This window comes from Girardinichthys multiradiatus, chromosome 9, assembly GCF_021462225.1.
Source record: "Girardinichthys multiradiatus isolate DD_20200921_A chromosome 9, DD_fGirMul_XY1, whole genome shotgun sequence".
Classification (NCBI taxonomy): domain Eukaryota; kingdom Metazoa; phylum Chordata; class Actinopteri; order Cyprinodontiformes; family Goodeidae; genus Girardinichthys; species Girardinichthys multiradiatus.
This window is the reverse complement of record NC_061802.1, coordinates 1,807,606-1,830,022: the sequence shown is the minus strand read 5'-3', so window position 1 is coordinate 1,830,022 and position 22,417 is coordinate 1,807,606. Positions and strand designations below refer to the sequence as shown.

Here is a 22,417-nt window from a genome sequence, read left to right as displayed (position 1 = left end):
GGGTTTTTAATCAGCTATTGCCGACTCATCGGTCTGTTTTCCCACGTTTGGAGTCGGAGCAGGATGGAGTTTCCGACTGAAAGTGTTTTAACTTTAACAGTTTTCTTTGAAAGTGTCTTCAAGGCTTATGGACTGGGTCATTAGCTCTAATCCGTATTCTGCTTTCAGGTTTAAAGATTAGATAACTGGAAGTGTTTTCCTCTCTTCCCCAGTTTCTCCCAGTTCCACAGCCTGGTCACTCATTTCAAGATTGGGGCTCTCTGTATGAACATCATTGAGCACGAGCTGAAGAGGTTTGAGCTCTGGCAGGACGAGCTGCAGAAGAAGAAGAAGGCCTATATCCTTCCTGTTTTACAGCAGAGCTCAGCTCCTGTTTTAATGTTCTTGTGTAGATCTGAGATCCTTAACTGGCTTCACGTGAGGAATTCCCCGAGAACCAAAATCTGAAGAAAGAACACGAAAAGTCGTTCAGGAAGTTCCAGAGTCTCCTGACCAAGCAAGAGCAGCTTCTCAAAGGTACCGAGCTGCTGAGACGTTCTCTATGTTGGGAAGATGTTTCTGAGCCCAACCTGGTGAATGTCTGCTTGGTCCTTTTCCCTGCAGTCACTCTGTGTCTGCTGCTGAATCTGGCTGAGGACACCCGAACAGAGCTGAAGATGAGGAACAAAAACATCGTCCACATGCTGGTAAAGCTTCTGGAGCGAGAGGACCAGGAGCTGCTGCTGGTGGTTGTCTCCTTCCTCAAGAAGCTCTCCATCTTTCTGGAGAACAAAAACGACATGGTGAGATGGAAAGTTTTTCTTTTCTTCACTTTACTTTCAGCTGGTGTACCTGGATGTTGGTGAGATATTTGGTATGAACTTGACTTTTGCTTCCTGTGTTCATCTACAGCTTCTTCATGAAAGAGGAGTCAGTTTATTCTCTAATGTAGCCTTCAGAAACACCATCTCTAATTAAATCAGATTAAAACGGATTTATTCATGTTCAGGGTAACGTTTGTCCTAAAAGTGTTTCTATTTACAGAAATAAATCATATGGAGGACGAAACAAGCTTCTGTAAGGGAGTGAAACCCTATAGGATGATGTTTAATATCTGTACAACGTGTCATAAAAAAATCTAAATATCCACACTGAGTCCAGATTTATCAGAATAAATTATCGAGGAATGTTGACCCACTCTGCTTTGCTGAATTTTTAAATTTAGACACACATACACACTCACTTCACAAATTGTTTGCAGTTGGTGCTGTTTCTGTTACACAACAGGGCGGCTGTGTCAGGATCCTCTTTTTGTAAGACAACGCTCCCTAGAAGCAGCTTCTTCATTTTCTACTTTCCACCCATCTGTCCGATCAGTGCATGATGTGTTGCTTTTTGAGGTCTACTTCATGTTGTCAGACAAGTACAGGTCCTGTTTGGGTCAGTTCTTCAACAAGTGAGGGATGTCTAGAGAAATTCAGAAAATGTGGTTGATCAGTTTATAAAAGGGGGTGATTACTTTTTCACACAAGGCTATTGTTTGAAAACTTCTGTTAGTTCTCACGTTATCTGATAAATGACAGCCGTCCAGGAGTAACCGGATCCAGTCTTTCACAAACACCCAACGTATATTTCTGCTCTTCGTCATTTTTCCCACATTTCCAGCTGATACTGATGTGCAACAAGTTGTTGATTCAATACTTCCCTGTTTTCACCAGTTATCTGACCAGCCAATCAGAACAGCGATCAGTCCTTCAACTTTCATCTGATTGGTCATGAAAGTGATTTCTTGTATTTATTTGTTCTGTTAAAGTAATTTACCTTATGCAGTGAAGGCGTGCTGTAATGTGGATCGCTCACAGGAACCACCTGGTTCCGATCAGCCTGTGAGTCTTAATCAAAGCCAGACGCTGGTAGGAACTGGTTTATCTGCACCTTGGAGTCCATCTTTGATTCAGGTGAAATATCCAGCAGGAGGGTGTTGGTTTCTGGTGGTTAAATGCACCAGTGGACGGGTCCGGTTAACAACAGGGTTGGGTTTGGGTTGGGTCAGACAGCGTGTCGTCTTTCTCCTCTGCTGATGAAGCTGCAGTCACTGATGGAAGCAGAATGTCAGCTGTAATTGATGCAGGCTGCAGCTGATTACGCAGCTCTGTGATGGTTTCCCACACAGTAGCAGGAACTGGATTAACTGGGAGCAGGTTGGGTCTCAGGAGAGACAAACATCTGAAAGTTTCAGAACCTCAAAGTCTGAGCTGTGAAGCGGATCACCAGCTCAACGCCTCGTCCTGCCTGGGGCAGGAGAAACCTTCCAGTGTTTTAACACCAGTTAGCATCCAGAGTAACTTGTTTCAGGTTTACTGCATGTTGACCCACGTCTGGTTCTGGTGCTTCTTAGACACCAGGTTTACTCGGAACCAGCAGAAATCAGACCTGGTTCTAAGTAACCGAGTCCAAGCTTGTTGAATGGAAGAGACGCTGCACATAATGCATTTCAGTACATAAAACCCAGGTGGCGCTAGAGTTCTGGCCTCAATAACTGCTGCAAACACAGTGGATGGTGTGAAAACAGTTGTTTGTAAATTTATAGGTGTTGGTGTGTTGAGCAGAGTGAAATCAGTGTGACTCATTGCTCTGGGTTTCCATGGATCCATTTGGTCCATGTCATCTTTCAGTGTAAATTAAAGTAATGAAAGCTCGATGATTCATGATTTTTAGCAGTTTTGCTGCTGCATTTCTGCCAATGATCTTCCACATGTTAAAAACTATTCCTTTAAACCGAAATCATCTGTTACAAAGTTCGGCTCCTACCAGCTCACAGAAGTCTGTTTCTAATATTTTATTTCACATTCTTTATTTTAACAGTTCTCTTCTCCCTGTTTTTGCCAGTTTTTATGTTGTTTACCCTATTCTGCCTCTTTGTCTCTAGGCTGAGGCGGCGGCCGTGGAGAAGCTGGCCCAGCTGCTTCCCTGCGAGCACCAGGAGCTCCTGAGGACCACCTCACGGCTCCTTCTCAACCTGTCCTTCGACACGTCGCTGCGCAGCCAGATGGTCCAGGCCGGCCTCATTCCCAAACTCTCCTCTCTGCTTGGTAAGCAGTCTGTTTCCATGGCTACGACCATCCAGTCCAAGCTGGTAGGATGTCTCTCCTGCAGGGCCGTCGGTCAGTTGGCATCTCTAAACGGAGGCTTTGAAGCCTCTCAGGGGAGGCTCAGATAACAGAACATAATTAATGTAATATATTTGTTAGAATAACATGCCAGAACCTCGGCATAAATGTTGTTTTTGTAGCAGCGAGCCGGAGAAGCAAAGGAGTCTTGAGAGATTTGGGAAGGGGCAGGTGGGGGTCGCTCCTGCAGGAAGCTTTTCACACACGCAGAATATAGGTTTCCCCTGAAATATCACGCCGCCTCACAGTTGTGACACTGTTGGGTTTGCCTGTATGTGCGTGAGTGCACTGTGCTCCTTATGTGAATGCGGCGCCATCAATCATCTGGCAGCTTTACGCTTTTCATCCACCGCGCTGCATGAAGGCTCTGCTGTTATCTTTTAAGGAGAGAAGAGTCAGTTCTTTGTGTCCAGACATAACGCCAGGTCATGACCCCACAACCTGGGATGAAAGTGGAGATCATCATCCCCTCCTGACTGATCCAAACCAACAACTGAGGACCTGATGAAAGATTTCTCTCTCTTGTTCTGTCGGGGGTCATTTCCATTTATCAAGTGATTCCAAATAGGAGGACGGAAAGGTCTGCAATCTCATCGACCTCCAGGGTTCTCCAACATTCTCTCTTGATTGAGGTCACCTTTCCTTTCTTTTTCCAGGTGTTCCGAACTGTCCGAGGGATCTTCATCGGAGTAAATAACCTTTCCGCACTCCTGCGGTCCAATCCTGGTCCTTTTTTCTTGGAGAGAAGGGGCTTCTCTGCTGCCTTTGTTGCCACCAAGCCAGTGTTCAAAAGTCTCTACCTCACTGTGGGTGCAGAAACACCTGCAAAACCTGTCTGCTGCCATTCCTGAGCAAGCTCTGCACTGGTGGCAACTTTGTGCCTTACTTCAATAAGTTAGTCTCACAATAAGGTCAATGCAAAGTGGTTTACATTATAGGAGGCAATAATAAACAAATAACAGGGATAAAACATTTGGCCAATCAGGGCTAAGCATCGGGGAAAAACCTGAAACCTGCAGAAAAGTGAAGCTGTTGGTTCGAAAAACTGAGGACATTTTATCACATCAAAAATTAAATAAAAACTGAAGTCAACTAAAATCTATTCATGTTAAAGTTCTGGTATAAATGTCAAATAATCATAATAAAACACAGAATAATCAAGATTATTTAAAATCAAACTCAAAGTGCCATAAAACTTCAGCTATAATCAGATTTAGGTCAAATAATTAGGACTAAATACCATGAATACCTGAATGTTTGCTTTTAAAAACATTAAAGCTGAATTCTGTCTAGAAGACAATCCTCTCATCTCCTGGACCTTCTGAGGAGCCTAGAAGCTTTCTCCAGAGCAGCTGAACCTCTTTCATGTAGGTTCTTGATAATGTGATGAATGACTGAGATGATGAGGTTACACGTTCTCTGAATGGGAAGTTACAGCTGCTTCTCTGAGGTCATTGATGATGGCTTTCTACCTTGGCATTGTGTTAACACTGCTTTTCTAGAGGCTCTCACATTTATGATGAAGCTTTAAAACTCATTCCAGAACATGTTTGTGCAGACAGACGTGTAGAAAAAGGGTCTGAAGATGAAGAGTTCCTGCTGAAGTCATTTATGAGATAAAGCGTAATCGATAGTCTGTGTCCGACCTCATAAATCTGAGTTCTCCTCTTATTTCAGACCTGGAACAATCAGAACATTTCATTTGGAAAGAATGTTGTAGTTCTTCATAGTTTCCCTAATTTACCAGAAAGTCATCCATCAAGCGATGATGATGATTCAGCAGCCTGGTGAGAGTCTCTGATTGACTAAAACCAGTCAGTGGACTGGTGTGGCTGTGGGAATCTCCCATAAAAGCCAGCTAGCTTGTAACTGGGAGAACCATGTGACTGAAGACCAGACCCAGCTCACTTATTAAGATGGTCCAGAAACTCCAACCAGGCGCTTCCTAATGTGTGCTGGTTTTAAATCAAGCACTGGTGGAACTGGACCTCTCCCAGTAACTGCCCCCCCCTCCCTACTGGACTTCTGAACTTTTAACAGGATCTTTCTGCTTTTATCGGACCAACAAGGATCCTCCGTGTTCCCTACCTGAGGCGAGGGGTGTGTTTCGCCTTTCTGGAGTTTCTAATGTGTTCAGGTTCTAGTGGAGGTAGAGGACCACTAATGAGAAGCAGGTGTTCTGATCAGGAGCAGAACAGCAGAAGAGTGAGGCTTAAACTTATTAAAGGCAGTAAAATTGATGCTTCCTCTTGTTTTCCCAATTAAAGCGACAGCAGAATTCACCTTCCCTCTGCTACATCTGGATCCAATATGGACTCGTTGTTCTGACAGTGACCAGTTTAAACCGGGCCAGGCTGGTGGGCGTGACAGGCGGCATGTTGGTGGTTCTGGTCTAGTGAGGAGCCTTTCTCCTAACACGTCCCTTAATGAAAACTGCAGCTGTCAAACTCTACTCTGAACTCCATTAATTATCTGGGGCCGGCTCCTCCTCGCAGCTCCATCCCCTCTGTGGTGCTTATGGGTCAAACTCATTAAGGTGCCGGGCCCTCTCCCAGTCCAACACTCCATCCATCCAGTCTTTACCTGTCACTGCAGCTGAGCTATGATTTGCACTCACAGCTGCAGTGAGGAGGGTTCTGGTGGTGGTTCTGAAGGACAAACCAAGGATCAGTGGTTAAAAAGGTCCAGTGTGAGCTGAGGGTTTATTCATGTGGGGAAGAATTCTGCACACAAACTGGATCAAAACATTATGGGATGGAAATGTTTAAAATCGATGACCTATAAGTATCTTATCCATTTTTAACAATCAAGGGCGTCTTCTAAAAGTATTCACACCCCTGAACATTTTGTCCCATTACAGCTGCAGACTTCAGCGTATTTTATCTGGATTTGATGGAACAACCAACACACAGCAGAGCCCAGCTGGGAAGCTGGAGGAAAATGATTCACGGTTTAGAATAAATTAGAAATGGAAAATCTGACAATCAGTGATGTTTGTTTTCAGCTCCTCTCAGTCAGAACCTTGTAGAACGATCCTTCACTGCAGTTACAGCTAAAAGTTTTCCTACCGGCTTTGGACATCTACACACTGAACGTTTTTCTTCTGTGTAAAACCGCTCAAGCTCAGAGTGGACGCAGAGCATCTGCAAACATCACTTTTTAAATCTTGCTACAGATTCACAGTTGGATTTAGGTCTGGACTTTGACTAGGCCACTCCATTGTATGTTTAAGGTTGTTCTGCTGGAAGGTGAAAGTCCACCTTCGTCTCAGGTCCTATGCAGGTTCCCTTCCAGGACTCCATGTGTTGCATGTTTTAATATAAGTTATGCTACATTTAGCACTTATTGTAGCATATTTAACATATAATTAAGAACAATTCCCCAATCTGTAGATCAACAATCACATTGAAAAACATCAGGACTTGTGATTCAATCCGATGAGAACAAAGGGGAGAAAATCCTCATCATCACTATTAAAATATGTGTAAATTCATCATTAATCAAACTAATGAATATTTTACTCATGTTCACTGAACAGAAATTTAAGCAATAAGCTGAACCACCATCAACATAAACCAAGAAGAAATGATCTACTTCTGCTGATGAGAATGAAAGGTTCTGCAGTTTTATTTAACTCAAATGGTTCAATATGTCTTTTTGTGAAAAGATCTCCACTTTCATCTTATTGCTAATTTATGTTAACTCTGATCTGGTGATGAAAGGCTTTAAAGTTCCTCCTCATCCGATCTTATCCAGCTTCAAATCAGCTGAATTTTCCCACCTCAAGTCCATGAGAACTTGAGCTTGGGCCTCCTGGATCTCAGCCTCTCACCCAGCGGGCAGGGAAGCAGTCCAGCTCGTTATCCTTCCCTGTCTCTACAAAGGCCCGGGTGGTTCTGAGGGATGGGAGGACAGACTTGGATGTTTGGATGAGACGACTCTTTCAGATCCCAGTTGGTACCAAGTCTCAATATAACAACTGTCCTACAAGCTGCTTGTGGAGAAAATGGTTTCAGGAGTACAGCAGATCAACAGTCCATGTTGATGAAAACCGAACAAGGGGTTTCCTTGGTCACCCTCATACAGATCATCAGACTGCAGAACTTGATGGCTTCCCTTGAGAAGAGGGAAGCTTCACACATCTCAGGTTCTCTGGTTCTTCATCCATATCTGATGTGCTGTTAAGGTGTCCTTCTGATTTTCCAGAACTTTCCGCCACGTCTGGAAGGTTTCTCCAGTGGAGCCAGAAGACTCTCAGTACGTCAGGTTGACTCAGGTGTCAAACCTTTGAGCAACAGAACCTCATTTAACTTTATCAGGAATAGAGATACTTCCAGGAAAACCCTCAAAGGTTGGAAAAATTCATCTAAATAACACTTTACGTTATATCACACATGAGAATAAATGATTCTAAATGTTAAATGAAATCGCTGTTTATGACTGAAGCTGTAAAATAATGATTTCAGTGTCTAGATTTCAGTCTCTCTGTTTAATCATCTAATGCCTCTGAGCTCAGAGTTCCTCACCTGAACCCTGGACTCCCGGAGCGGATCCGACTGTAGCCTAATTCTGCACCTGTATTTAGCTCCAGATGGAAATAATATGAGGAGAAATTCATCTTCGGTTTGTTTGTAGATTAAAGAGAACAACAAGAAAAGCAGATTTATGAAGTTTGAAATGTGGGTTAAATTTTGGCTACATGGTAAACTGTAGTTTTCTGTTCTTTAATGTTAGCTGCCAAGCTGTGAGAAACTGCAGCCGCCTGGTCCTGATCCAGCTCTGAATGCCAATTGACCTCCAGCAGGCCCGCCTGTCAAAAAGGCCATTCAGCCCATTAATATTTGTCCAGAAACACACAGCTCTTCCTAGATGTGGTCACCGGCGCCCTGCAGAGCGTTACGGCACAACCGGTCATTCATGCTCTGACTCGCCTCCTCCCTCTGTTTGTGTTGCAGCTGATGAGGCCCAGAGGCAGCTCAGCCTGTGCATCCTGTACCACATCAGCATGGACGACAGATTCAAGTCCATGTTTGCTCCCACCGACTGCATTCCACAGGTAAGACTGGCTAATGTCTGCCGCCAGCAGACTGAAGCGCTCGCATCAGCAGTTAGAGACGCCACAGAGTCGATGCATGAGAAGCGCTGAAAGGGAACCCAACCTGACATTTCAGGTTCTGTCTCCATTCTTGATCTACATCAGCCTAGACTCAAGCTCACACTCTGGGAAAACCAAGTTTTTCCCCTCAGGCTGGTTTCTTCCAAACTTTTGGGTCATACGTTTAGTTGTTATTCGCAAGCTCCCTCCTGACGGAGCCGACCCGATCAGCAGCTCCTCAAGTCACAGCCTATTAGCCGGCCGTCCACGACGTTTGTTTGGTGGGATTAGGTGTAAATGCCGTCCAGATGTGGCTGTGAGGGTCTGCTATTTGTTCAGAAGGTCGATTCGGCAGCAGATCTGGACCTTGGGGCCTCTGGGGTCGGAGACGAGGCCGACCGGCAGTGTGACCAGGATGTGACCTCTGACCTCACTCAGAGGTCTGCTCGACCCTGCCTCCCTCGCTCTCACTGATCCTGCGGAGACACTTAAAGCAACTTAAAAAGATGAATCTTTTCCACTTTCTGGTGGTTTTTCTTTTTCTCTCATTGACAGCTGAGATCCTCTGATGGTTTTAGCTTTTAGTTCTAGTTTGAAGTGGATACATAGAAGAAGCATCACAGTAAAGCCAGGATAAATATACCTTTTAACCCATAAAAGCAAACCATTTTAGGATCCTGGTTTGCTTTGTTTTCTTCCTGGCACCATAGATTTTATAATCTATTTTTCTTCCCAGTGGAAACTTCTGGTTTTATTTTTAATATTCAAATAAAGCGTTTCGGCTTCGCACAGATGAACAGATCTCACATCGGTTGTGTTCTGGTGTTTGACCCAGTCTGCTGGGGGTTAAACATTTGGACCCTTCAGTCTGAAGGCTCTCCAGGCCTCTGCAGCTGACCACACATTAACCTCCAATCAGTTTTGTCTTGTTCTAGAAACGACACAAAATTAATTTTGTCATTATGTTTTTCTGTGGGTCATTTGCAGCAAACAGGAAAAATCAAATCAAACAGAAGAATTAGTTTAAGGGTCTTCAGCATCGTGGGTCAGAGGCAATTGAGACTCATTTCCAGCGTGCTCAAGTTAGAAGCTCAGCGTCAAATTTCACATGACGTTTTGTTCTTGCATGTGAGATGGACCTTCATACACAGAACCACTGAGTTGTGAGGGCAGTGAACTAATGAGAACATGTGACGTAAAGCCTTGCTACAAATGAGTAGAGTTGGTGGTTTTTATTCAGGGTTTAGCTGCTTTTAAGCCCTCACACACCGTGGCTATCAAAGATTGCTTTAATGTGATAAGCCAGTGTCAATAAATGTGTGAATATGAAGGGAAAAGAAAATGATTCATAGGTTTCAACATTTTTTCACAAGCAAAAACCTGAAAGTGTGGCTTGGATCCGCATTCAGCCACCTGAGTCCGTACTGAAGAACCACCTTTGGCTGCAGGTCTTTTAGGGTTTGTTCTTTTCATCTGGCTGCATATTCAGGGTGGTTCTCGTGCTGGAAGCTGAACCTCCACCCCAGTCTTAGTTCTTCTGCAGCCTTTATCAGGTTTTCTTCCAGGATTGTTCTGGATTTAGCTCCATCCATCTTCCCATCATTTCAGACTAGCTTCCCTATCCCACAGCATCATGCTGCCACCAAAAGGTTTTACAGGGACAGTAATGTGTTAACTTGGTGCATTGTAGGCCAGATAATTTTGTGGATCTTAGGTGCTCCAGGCTGCTTCTCTGAATAATGCTCTCCTTGCCCGGCCTGTCAGTTTAGGTGGACCTCCATGTCTTGGTAGGTCTGCAGTTGGTCCATCCTCTCCATGTTTAGATGGACTGACCAGAGCTGTTGGGATATTGTTTTAGAAGTTAACCCTGATTTAAACTTCTCCACAACGTTCTCCCTGACCTGTCTGCTGTGTTCCTTGGTCTTCATGATGCTAGTTGTTCTCTGAAGAACCTCTGAAGCCAGAAACCGAAACATCTGTAATTTAGACTCAGATTAAATTACACACTTTTAACATTTTTATTCATAAAAATCCACAGTTCAGTACAACTTTGTATGTTTCTGTCACATAAAAATAAGACATGCTGTTTGTGTTTGCAACGTGAAACAAATGTTTTAGGTTAAATACTTTTTCAAAGCTCTGTAAAAATATCTTCTGCCTAATTGCTGAGTTTAAAGTCAGAATAGTTTCCTCTGGTGAAACCTCTGCTGACCCTCACCATGTTGGCAGGTTTATCCTGGTATTAAAACATATCCCTAATAAACTGCTGTGCAACCGTTTCCAGCTCTTCATCCTGCAGAGGCCTCCTCATTTTCTCACTTTCCACCCTCCACGGCCTTTAATGGGATCACTGTTTGGTGCTTGAAGGGAGCTCTGCAGAGTTACAGGGTTAGGGAGGAGCAGTAACAAAGGTGGAGGAGGCTGCGCTGCAAGGCCTCCAGTGGCCGTCTGCGGTAAATGAGCAGAGGCAGGTGCCAGAGAGTCTAGACAGGGCTGATTTGGGGTCCAGGACCCCCGGTATGTGATACCTAAGCCAGGCCCCGCCGACGTTGCTGATTCTTGACTCCTCACAGGGAGGCGGTGGACCTCCACCCCCCCACCACCACCTCTCAGCTCAAAGCTTTTCCTGTTTAATGTTGAATCAGCCAGCGCAGACGGATAGACAGATGAGGATTGGGGGGGGGGGGGGGTAAAAACCAGCAATCTTCAGAGCAGATCTTTAATTCAACCAGCCAACCAGTACCTGATCTGACCCGTCGTCTGTTGGCATCTCTGAAAACTTCAGTAAATCTGATCGTTTCCTTCAGAGCTGCAGTTAAAAGGTAAAGTGACCCATAATTCATTAAATTAGGCGTGTTATGATGACTGATTATTAACACCCAGGTACCTTCATCGTTCTCCTCCAGATCTTCTGATCAGATGTTTGTAGCCAAACGGAAGAACAGCTAAACCTGTTGGGATCATTCCATTATTTTTCTGTGGATCTACTTTTATAATGTTCTCAAGATCATTTATAACAAAATTACAGCGATGGATGTGGAAGTAACCCTGAAAAATCAACTAACTTCTCACCCAGCAGACTGCTTCTACTCACTTGGTAAACTAGAGTTCAGCCCTGTTCGTCCATCAGACTCAGACCTGTTGGGTTTAACCGGACCGGTCAAACTCCAACTTAGACAGGAACGCTGAAGAAGCTGTCAGGTTGAAGATCAAAAATCTTCTCAAACAGGTAGGGGTCAGTTCTGGAGGTTTTCAAACATCATTAATAGGAATGCATCGTCCCGATAAATTGAAATTCTAATGACAATAAACAATGCGATAAAAGCCCACCCCTACATACAGGATTCCACAATGGGGAAAACTCTGGAATATTCATTTTTTAAGTATGGAAAAAAAACAAAGCGGGGAAAAAAAAGACCATGAGTCTGATTCTATCCTCCATCCATTTGTCCTTCCTTGCTTGCTTTCTTCCTTCCTTCCTTTCCTTTTCCAGATTTCTTATTTAAACCCTAATCAGTAGAGAGTTTCTGCCACAAGTCCTTGGAGAAGTTTTGTAATTTTAAATATTAGTGTAAAATCACCAAGATTCCTGGAAATGTATCTTAGCATCCGAGGAATTCTGATCATGGATGTTCCTCCATGTTTGCTCCATAAACTATAACGTTCATTGGCCTGAGTTCAGTTTAACCGATTTAAAGTTTAGAGCTTATGATGTTTTTTTGTTTTTCTTTTTGCTATAAATAATAATAAAAAAGGGTTTTATTTCCTTTAAAAAGTCAAAGAATCCCAACATGTAATGAAACTAGTTCTATGACTTGACCCGGGCACGTTGCAACAATGTGCAGAAAAGAAACGTCTAGTTGGTTCCTTCTCCAGGTAACCTTCTAGCTGCTGATCAGCACTGTTCCCAGTCTAAAACCAGCAGGACTGGAAGGTGTTTGGATTCCGATAGCGAAGCAGAGCTTTCTGTCCTGCCTGGTTCTGTTTGGATCGATGGTTCTTTGAAGATGGAGACTAAATACACGCCAAGTTTAGTTGTTGACCAGCGCTCTGATTAAGTTGAGCTTTACTTGGTGGGTGGAGCTAATCTTCAGTTTATCTGATATTTCTTTTATGTTCAACCTCTAAGTTTTAAATCAGGAAGAAGAAAGGTGAAACCAGCTCCGGAGTTTTAAACATGGCGCTCGGAACATTTAGCTTCTGGCTAATCTGGTTCTATACCTCTAGCCCAGCAAAGAGACCTCTCTGTTTGGATGTCTGACTCTGCCTGCTTTGTGCCCCGCCTTGTTGGACTAGAACCATTATTTTTGGTCCTAACACAAAGAACTTTTTTTTTCTTTACTCCGAGATTGTGGGTTGGGATTTTAGAAACCCCAAAAATCTGCCCTGAAACATTTTTCCCTTAATTTGCCATGTTTTAATGTTCAGAAATGTTAAAATTACACAAATTATAACCTGGGCCGATTGAGGTCTGGAACTTCAAGTCCTGAAGCTGGAATATCAGACCTGCTATCTCCAGATTCCCTCCTGTGTTGAAGGAATGTTGGTTCTGTTCTGTCTTGGTTTTTTAAGGCCCGTGATCGACTCGGATCGGACTGAGTTTGGTTGGATGAAACCTTTTCTTGCCAATCAGACGAACATGAAGTTTCTATTTTATTTTCGCCGTCAGCTCCTTTAACGTGTGTTTGGTGTTGGCAGCTGATGAAGATGATGTTTGACTGCAGAGAGGAGCAACTGGACGTTGAACTCATCTCGCTCTGCATCAACCTGGCTGCCAACAAGAGCAACGCTCAGATCATCTGTGAAGGTTTGAGTTCCAAAGCAAGAACCAGCAAATCAGAACCAAGTCCAAAATTTCCTCTTTCTTTATTGTTCTGTTCTTCATTTTCCCCTCAGGGAATGGTCTGAAGATGCTGATGAAGAGGGCTTTGAAGCTGAAAGATGTTCTGGTGATGAAAATGATCAGGAATCTCTCCCAACACGGCGGAGCCACCAAGAACCTCTTCTTGGTCAGTTTTTATGTCCTTCAGATCCAAAGCCCCTAAATCGCAAAATAAAGTTGTATGGTCTCCTTCTTGCAGGACCACGTTGGAGACCTGGCAGCTCAGATCAGCGAAGAAGAAGCTGAAGAGTTTGTTATCGAGTGCCTGGGAACCCTGGCCAACTTGACCATCCCTGACCTGGACTGGGAGCTGGTTCTGAAGGAGTACAACCTGGTACCGTACCTGAAGGACCGACTCAAACCAGGTGAGTTGGTGAAGCTGTCGTTGCTCTACTGGTAAAGATCAGCTTCAGCTCTCATGGATGCCAGATAACTCTGCCGCACTTTCTCCATCCCTCCCTCATCAAACCGAAGAGCCGAGCCTTTCAGATGACCTGCTGTGACCTGAATCTCATTTATCAGTGAGGACTCAGTGGAGGATGTGAGGACAGAGATCAGACATGGCCTCCCTCCTTATCTTTACCTGGGATGGGCTCTGACCTCCTGACCCTGCCGTGGTCTTACATGGTTTCATCTTAAAGCAGGAACTAGTCTGAGGTTACTGTCTGATGCTGAACAGAGAGAAAATGTTTCGTTCAGTTTGAAAACCTCGCTATGTTCTGTGGAGAACAAACCAGATTTGTTCTGGATTTAAACAGCTGCAAGAAGCAGAGTCATTTTCACACTAATGACATAAATCTGAGCCGGTAGGACCTGCAACCTTCGGCTCCGGAGCCACAAGTGGCTCTTAGGACCTTCTTTGGACCTTATGAAGTGCCATGGGACCAATGGCACTTCATAAGGTCCGAATAATGTTTCTAAATATAGATATAATGAAAAGTGCTGTTTTTTGTAAATTTCTTTGGATTTTTACAACAGAATGACACTAAAAGTGGCAGTAATATTTTTTTAGATTTATTTTTCTTATCAGGTTGGAAACCTTTTTACATCATTTCCCACAAATATCAACATCCCACAGAAGAAAATGTATCCTGTTTTTGCAAAATTTTTATATTTTCTTTACTTTAAATTCTAATAGTAGAAAGGAAATAGCTAAAGTACATATTATTCAGAAATTATAAAATGTCGTTTTTCCAAAGGCCCGGTAACTTTAGCAGCTCTTAACGAGTTTTATTTAGCTGGATGGAGGGTGAAAGGGTCTATTTGAATCGTACAGGTTGCAGAACCTCGGGTTAAACCCAATACCTGGTGGTTCCTTTCCAGCAACAGCTGCCATCAAGTGTTTCTGAAAGTGTCTGAGTCTTTCAGGCTCATAAATGATTAACCAGCGTCGCTAACTGCTAGCTTTAAATTAGCCACGACCTGATTGGAGCGTTGGTTTAATAAAAAACCTGCATGGTTTAAACAGAACTCAGATTTATTTATCACAGTTTTAGAGAAAGAACTTCCAGGAATAAAACGAGCAGCAGCGGCGTTGGGCTGCTGGCATACATCATCTACAGGTGATCCTGCTTCTCACCGGCGTCGCTCAGGAGAAGAACTCTGATTATCGACACGTGCTACCAGACCAACTATATACAAATACTTCATACCCTAACCCTTAAAAAACCACACATTATCTAATGGACAAGCTGCTTAAGAAATGTGCAGAAATTAGTATATCTTTTTAGTGGCTCTGTGTCACTAAAAGTAAATGTATAATACTATTTAAAGAAAGAATATAGATTTTGCACTTACTAGAAGACATCAGATTGGACTTAGAACATTAGTCCTAAAACTTGGGTTATGAGACTCTGTCAAGCGGCTCTAATGAATGAATCACTGCTACAGCTAAATCAAACGAATGAATAAGGTATGAGGTGTGTTCCTAAACATGTAACTGTTGCACAGTCAAGCCCTGCCGATGATTTACGAGGTTCTCATAGTAAAACTGGGTCCAACCCAGGGAGGAAGCTCATCTAAACCGTAGCAGAGAAGAGGACATCCAGCAGGTGCAGTAGCACCTGCCATCAGTGATGACAGAAGAGAACTTCTGTGACCTGCAGTGACTGATGGTTGAACATCATCTTTTCTCCTGTTGGTCCATCTGAATCTAATGTCCACGTTTATTGGTTCTGGTACACTGCAGTAAATCTCAGAGATTGGATTTTAATCTGGGTCTTAGTTCTTCAGCTACATGTGTGTGTCAGACAGGAAATGGCCAACAGTCTGAGCAGTGACTGATTCCACAGCTAAATATGAAGGATTCCAGGTGTTCCTCATCTGCTGCTGAGTCCATGGAGAGTTAATCCTGCTTTGATCCTTCACTGGAGGACCTGTCGGACCAGTTCCTGCAGTGAAGGATCCTGTCGGGTCACTCTGTAAGAAGGAGCCCCTGAGGAGTCTTTGAAACTATATGGATGGAAAAGAGGATGCAGATTAGTTCTCCAGCCTGTTCTGGGCTCAGGACACAGGAGCAGAGACAGAACCCTCCAGCAGCTCTCTCGGACTTAGTCCGATATGCTCACAGTGTAAATGTTCTTCAGGATCAGTGAGAAGTTTATTCTCCTAACGTTAAGTTTGATCCTGTTAGGTTCAGCTGAGGATGACCTGATCCTGGAGGTGGTGATCCTGATCGGCACCGTCTCCATGGATGATTCTTGTGCCGCCATGCTGGCAAAATCTGGCATCATTCCTGCTCTCATTGATCTGCTCAATGGTAAGAACCAAATCTTAGTCTGTTCTTCTCATTTTCCAGCTCTCACAGGCCTGTAAGCTCCTCTCAGATGATTTTCTTCTGGTTTTAATCTGAATGGTTTGATGTTGGTAGCAGATGTACTGACATTCAGTTGGGATTGAACACATTGGACATCAAGCCTGCAATGGAAATGCCACCTCAGTCTCTGCAGGCGCTGCTCATGTTGGACTTTTTCAGCAATTATATTTTTTTAAAAGGTTTTGGGAAAAACAAAGAAACAAGCTCAGATTTTTGCTCCTTTGTGGAGATATTCTGATAGGTTTTCTAGTTTGGGGAATAAACAGATTTTAAGCAGAGGTATTTTTTTGCCACTGCAGCAAATTAAAATAAATGATGACAACCGGACAGGAAACACTTGACAGTTTGAGGAATCCGAAAAATCTGAAGTTGAATTATCTACATGTTTTTCTTTTTCCATCTCAGCCCAACAGGAGGACGACGAGTTTGTTTGCCAGATCCTGTACGTCTTCTACCAGATGGTTTTCCACAAAGCTACAAGAGACGTTATCATCAAAGACACCCGTATCCTTTCCTGCACCTCTTGGATCAAATGATTTCCAACAGCAAACTGAGACCTGTCATTCAGGCCTGTTGCAGGAACATCACACAGTAAACACATCCTTTTCCTTTAACTATCGATGGCAGAAGCTCCGGTTTACTTCATCGACCTGATGCACGACAGCAATGCAGCGATCCGCCAAGTCTGTGACAACACCCTGGACATCATAGCTGTGAGTAAACCAAGCAGGATGCTGGTGGGCTGCAGGGAATGCTCCTCACACTGGAGGAGAAGTTTGGAAGTGATGCACAGAAGAAATGCAAACCTAAAAAAGCATTTAGAAACAGTAGTTCTACAGGTTAATGTACGTTGACTGTATTGAAGTCTTATTTCACGGTTTGTTTCTTCTTTGTATTATTAGTTTTAAAGATTAATTTCTAAAAGCTTGACCAGAGACCGGGTCTGCGGATGATCCTGTAGCTGACCTTCTGACAGGACAACAGTTTATTTAAATGCAGTTTGGCTTTGGAAACACGGTGCTGTAAAGAGAACAGATAACAGTTTCATAATGTCTCAAAGCTTGTGTAGGATGCATGCGGAACGGGGTCCACAGTGTACCGTGGCCAGAACTAAGAGTCCGGTTCTAGCTGTTCGGGCCGATCCGTGTTCAATCTTTTCTCAGAAAGTGCAGAAAGTTTGTTCTTCTTTCAGTTCTCGATGCTGAGGGCTCTCTGCAGTAGTTCCTTTAGTCAGTTTGTGTGTTTGAAACAGAGATGTTCACAAGCCATTTTCCCAAGTCAAGTCTCTGATGACTGAAATAAACATTTTATTATTAAAGACAAGTCATCCAGTCTAGCGACACTCTGCATTCCAAGTCCCAGACTAGGGCCTACTCCAAGACAAGCCTCGAGTTTTACGCCACGAGTCTAAGCGGATGTAGAAGTCTGCGAGTCTTGAACTTGAGTCATCATCTCTGGTATGCAACCCTTTAGAAAAATAACAAAACATCCAATAAAATAGGTGGGAGGAGTCAAGTCAAGCATCGGACTCCACCCCCAAAGAAATCAGCTGTAAGGAAAAGGGCTCGAAAGAGCGGTAAAATGAGAACGCTGTGGTCCTAGAATCCTGGAGGAATCGGACACATCTGCTGCATTTTTGAGGTTTTCTGATGGTTGTTAAGGTTTTATTTTGATAATTAGTAACACCTGACAAAACATCTTCTCTTATCATGTTTGTCTCAGTCATCCAGGATCGGTCCAATCTGCAGCTACCGCCCTGCGTTGACCACAGGAAAAGGAATTGTCGTGTCAAATCTTCTGATTTCAGTTTTGTTCTCCTAATAACATTAATGTGTAATTTTGTTTTTATAAACTCTGCAGAAAATGTTACATTTCTGCGTCTCCTGATGTCTATCCACTCGTCCATCAGATCCCAGATCAGATCGTGATAGACAGCTGTGGTCAGCTCCCAGTCAGTGTGTGATCGCTGCCAGACCTCAGATCAGCGTAATTAGCGGTAGATTATAACCAGGCATCGTATTGGACCGAAGGAAGTGTTTCATTTAAATGATCAGTAAAACTTAAGCTGTGAGCCACATGAAGGGCAGCTGGGGGGATCTGGAGTGTGTCAGGGTGCCGACGGTGGCGTCAGGAGAGAAAACACGCACACTACCTCAGGGTTGCTCCTCCTCTGAACACAGGCTGTAACTGTGAGTCCTGAAAGACTCACCTTTTGATCGGTGCAGCTCAGAACAAACACAGACTTCATGCAGACCAGGACAGAGCCCAGATCCACAGAGAAACGTGTCCTGTGTGTCCTCAGCCCCACTGCGATGAGCTCACTGTGTCACACGCTTCACTGCTAGTAAATAACGGCTTAGTCACATTAAAGTCAGCATGGATCCTCAGTGCTGATGCTGTTTCAGGTCCTGATGATGACGATGCTCAGTGGCGTCTCAGGCTGCCTTCATTGCTCCTCCTGCAACATCTGCAGAGAAAAGAAATGAAAATACAGACTGAAAAACTGAAAAAAGTCCATCAGACGTTTTTATTGGCTGCGGTGAGGAAGATGGAGACAGAAATAGTTTCTGTGGATGTTCATGGTGTCTGCTGACAGACCCAATGACGACCCATCTTCATTTTTAAATGTCCTGATATTTCAAATAGTTCATAATGCCATGCTCTCCATGGATCCCAGGACCTTTGGAAGAGAACCAGGCCCACAGCATCACAGAACCTCTACCAGTGTTTTTATCAGCAGAACCTAACTGGAATGTTTGTCGTTTTAAACATTTAATTATTTCTCTGACTGTAAATATGAGCGAGTTCAGGTCAGGAGCTGATTTCTTGATGCCAGTTTCCAACTTAGAAAGAGATCAACATTTAACTAAATGGCATGTTCACTTGTCTTTCCCATGTTCTTCCTGTCATGAGGCTGCTGTACTTCCGATAATTATTCTAGAGTTTACTTGTTGTTTAGGAGAAATCTGCAGCAGTCATCTGTCCTGCTTCGTCTCTCCTCAGGAATACGATGAGGAGTGGGGGAAGATGATCCAGACAGCAAAGTTCTGTTTCTATAACAGCCAGTGGTTGGAGATGGTGGAGAACCGTCAGCTGGATGAAGCAGCAGAACCCTTCCTGTATGGAGACGATGGAGAATACTTTAACAGGAACGGGGACGTTCTGGAGAGGCCAGATTTGTTCTACACAGCAGGTATTGAAAGCAATTAAATCGGAGTCGTCCCAATGTTCAAAGTGGAAATAAAACCGATGTTCAGTTTGGGTCAGTTTACTCCCAGATGTGGTGTTTTTTCCAGACGGGATCCTTTCTGCAGATGGTTCCATCAGCCCGGATTTCTATGCAGACTTCCAGAACAGCGACCTGGGAGAGACCGGACACCTGAACAGGTACGTCATCCGCATTGAAAGTCTTGAACCTTGATTGATGTTTTCCTGCTCAGTTGTCCCACCTCTGCTGGAATAATGCATCCATAACAGGAATTCACCAGAGTCTCCAGTAAGGTTGGGCAGGACATCTTTGTCCTGAAACAGCTGTAAGGAAACTCCAAACTCCTACTTTTTACCTTCTCACCAGCGCTGCATTCTTGCCTCCTCCTGTTTTTTTCCTGAATCCCAGTTGACTGATCTGTGTTATGGAACCGGCCCATTACCAGTCCCTGAAGGCATCTCTTCACCCTTTTAGGAGCTTTGAGAACAAACACTCTCCACCCGCCTCCGTGTTTTCCCCAATCCTCCATGGCTCCAGTGCATCTACCCACTCCATTCCCAATCCCATTCCAAGAATCTGGCGTGAAACTTAAAACTGAGTGCTGTTTTCACTAGAACTGACTTTGGGTTTCCTCTGAGTCAGAATCAAACAGCAGCTAATTGGATCCACTGCTGAGATGATGGATCGTTTGGGAAATCCAGAGTTGATTCAGAGAAATTTGTCCTGTTATCAGGCCGCTCCTCGCCGCCGGTGGATTCTTTCGCTGGAATGTTTTGATTGGCTGCCCTCCGAGTGGCCGACTGTGACTCTCCGAATCCAGAACATGATCCGAGCAGACGACAGACGCTTCACCTCTTTGGTGTTTGTGTTTTCCCTTTTTCTCTGTCCGTCCGTCTCTCTCTGACGGCTTTAAGGCGAAGGGGGAATCGGCCCCTCAGACTGTTTTAATTTGGACTCTGCAGTCGGAGCGACTCGGGTTAACATAATAATCAAAGCCAGCTCGGCCTCTTATTTTAAACTGTGTGTGAAACATGGTGTGAATGGGACCTCAGAGAGCCAAGTGGTTCCTCCACAGCCAGGTTTATCTGAAGGAACAACGCAGGAACATGTCTGGATTTTAGTCCAAAGGAAGGTTGTTGATGAAATGTCCTTTATTTCCATGTCAGGTTAAATTTAAACATCATCAGATGTCATTGTAATGGAAAAAGATTCTCAGATCAACAAAACTAGACGTTTAAAAGGATTTTTAAGGTTCTTCAGAAGTGACAGGAAAGACAAACCCCTTCTGATACAGGTTCATACTTTAAATAGGCCGATAATGATTTCAAGCTTCTTCTTAGGTTTTAGTTCTAAGGACCTAAACTGTTTAAAATGCCAATCGTTGACCATAAAAGGGAAAATTTGCTGCAGGAGGAACTGACTGAAGCATCTGTCCTTCACCTTTATCCACGGCAACTGAACTCAAAACTAAGTGCATCACAGAACAGGGGAGTGGTGGCCTAGTGGTTATAGAGCAGGGCATTTAAATCCTGAAGAGGCCACAAGTACCCTGGTTCCAATCCCACTGCCTGCCCCTCTGGGTCCCTGAGTAAGACCCTCAGCCCCTGAATGCTCCCCCCGCGCTGAACAATGGCAGCCTACTGCTCCCTAAGAGATGTGTTAAATACAGAGGATCATTTCTCCATTGTGAGATCAGTAAAGTCTAAATGACCAATTAGAACAAGCTGGTTGTTGATGCATTTAAAGGCTGAACATGAGTGGGAGGGGCAGCTTTGATGCATTTAAAAAAAATGAAAAAATCCGATTTTTCTGTTATTCTTGGCCATTCTATCACAGGCGATCGATGGGTGCATTGCTGCAAAAAAAAAAAACACTAAATGCTTTAGAAAAAGTTTCATAAGGAAACAAAACGAACAGCTTTTCTGTGTGTGAGGTCACTGTTCTCAACTGGAAAAACTAGTACTCTCTGCAGGTCTGGGGTCTGTCTCTACCTCAGAAGTTCATGATGATGAAGCTGCTCAAGTCTTTCATGGCAAAGAAACATTCTGCTTTTGATTACCGGTGGCTGTAATGAACTTTCTCACAAGGGTGACCAACTCCAGTCCTGAAGCACAATATCCTGCAGATTTTAGATTCACCTCTTCTCCAACACACCTGAATCATCACCTGAATGGCTTGTTAGGAGGCCTGTGCAGAGCTGGATGATGCTGAGGAGGGGATTCAGGAGTGACGGAGAAGGGATGCATCTAGAATCCACAGGATAGGAGCTCCCCAGGACTGGACTTGGGCAAAACTGAACCTCCTCAATCTGTAAACTACAACACACAGATTAGTTATGAATTCACTGATTGCAAATGTGTAGTTGACTGTAATGTGAAACTAGACCTTATTTAAATTTTGAGTTTGTAGTTTTAGAAAGCAGATGTGCATCTTCATGTTCTGTTCCTAATTTTGTGTTCAATCTCTTATGAGTATTTTTCCTAAGACTACATCACCTCACTCAGCAATTCAATTTAAAGTTGTGAAAATATGGTTTTTAGGTCAAATAAATGTTAGTATACTTATTTCAGTAATGCTGAAGGTGGATTTTAATGCAGCATCTGTGGAGAGACAGGTTGTAACTCAGAGGCAGAGCTTTCCTAAAAGGCTTCCTGATCTGTGGCCAATCAAAGCAACTGAAAGAAGGTGTGACGGGCAACAGGGTGAGAATGAGAAGAATCATTAAACAACTCAGGTGAGCGTCACCTTAGAGGAATTACTGCTCTCATTATTATTGGCCAGAAATTAATAGGAGTCTTGAAAAAATCTCTTTTCCCAGACTTTCATTTTTTTATACAACATTGTGTTGGGTGGCCGGGTTCTGTAGCAACGAGGCCAGGAGGGTCTCAGGTTTGCCTACATGGGTGGATGGGTGGGTGGATGGATGGATGGATGGTGGGTGGATGGATGGGTGGATGGATGGATGGGTGGATGGATGGATGGATGGATGGATGGATGGATGGATGGTGGATGGATGGATGGTGGGTGGATGGATGGGTGGATGGATGGATGGATGGATGGTGGGTGGATGGGTGGATGGATGGATGGATGGTGGGTGGATGGATGGGTGGATGGATGGATGGATGGATGGGTGGATGGATGGATGGATGGTGGGTGGATGGATGGGTGGATGGATGGATGGGTGGATGGATGGGTGGATGGATGGATGGATGGATGGATGGTGGATGGATGGATGGTGGGTGGATGGATGGGTGGATGGATGGTGGGT

The 22,417-nt window shown here is 44.0% G+C and overlaps 1 protein-coding gene across 5 annotated transcripts in view; it reads left to right on the top strand.

Annotated features, from left to right (window-relative positions):
- Positions 1–22,417, top strand: part of kifap3a (kinesin-associated protein 3a) — a 34,510-nt gene that overhangs the window by 5,877 nt on the left and 6,216 nt on the right. For all 5 annotated transcript variants that reach the window (XM_047374617.1, XM_047374618.1, XM_047374620.1 and 2 more), the window contains 13 exons: positions 213–337; positions 418–516; positions 604–782; positions 2,909–3,071; positions 8,105–8,205; positions 12,943–13,051; positions 13,141–13,253; positions 13,326–13,491; positions 15,759–15,884; positions 16,347–16,445; positions 16,569–16,654; positions 18,945–19,134; positions 19,238–19,328. In XM_047374617.1, the coding sequence (XP_047230573.1) occupies positions 213–337; positions 418–516; positions 604–782; positions 2,909–3,071; positions 8,105–8,205; positions 12,943–13,051; positions 13,141–13,253; positions 13,326–13,491; positions 15,759–15,884; positions 16,347–16,445; positions 16,569–16,654; positions 18,945–19,134; positions 19,238–19,328 (1,647 nt within the window). The remainder of the gene's footprint in view (positions 1–212; positions 338–417; positions 517–603; positions 783–2,908; positions 3,072–8,104; positions 8,206–12,942; positions 13,052–13,140; positions 13,254–13,325; positions 13,492–15,758; positions 15,885–16,346; positions 16,446–16,568; positions 16,655–18,944; positions 19,135–19,237; positions 19,329–22,417) is intronic.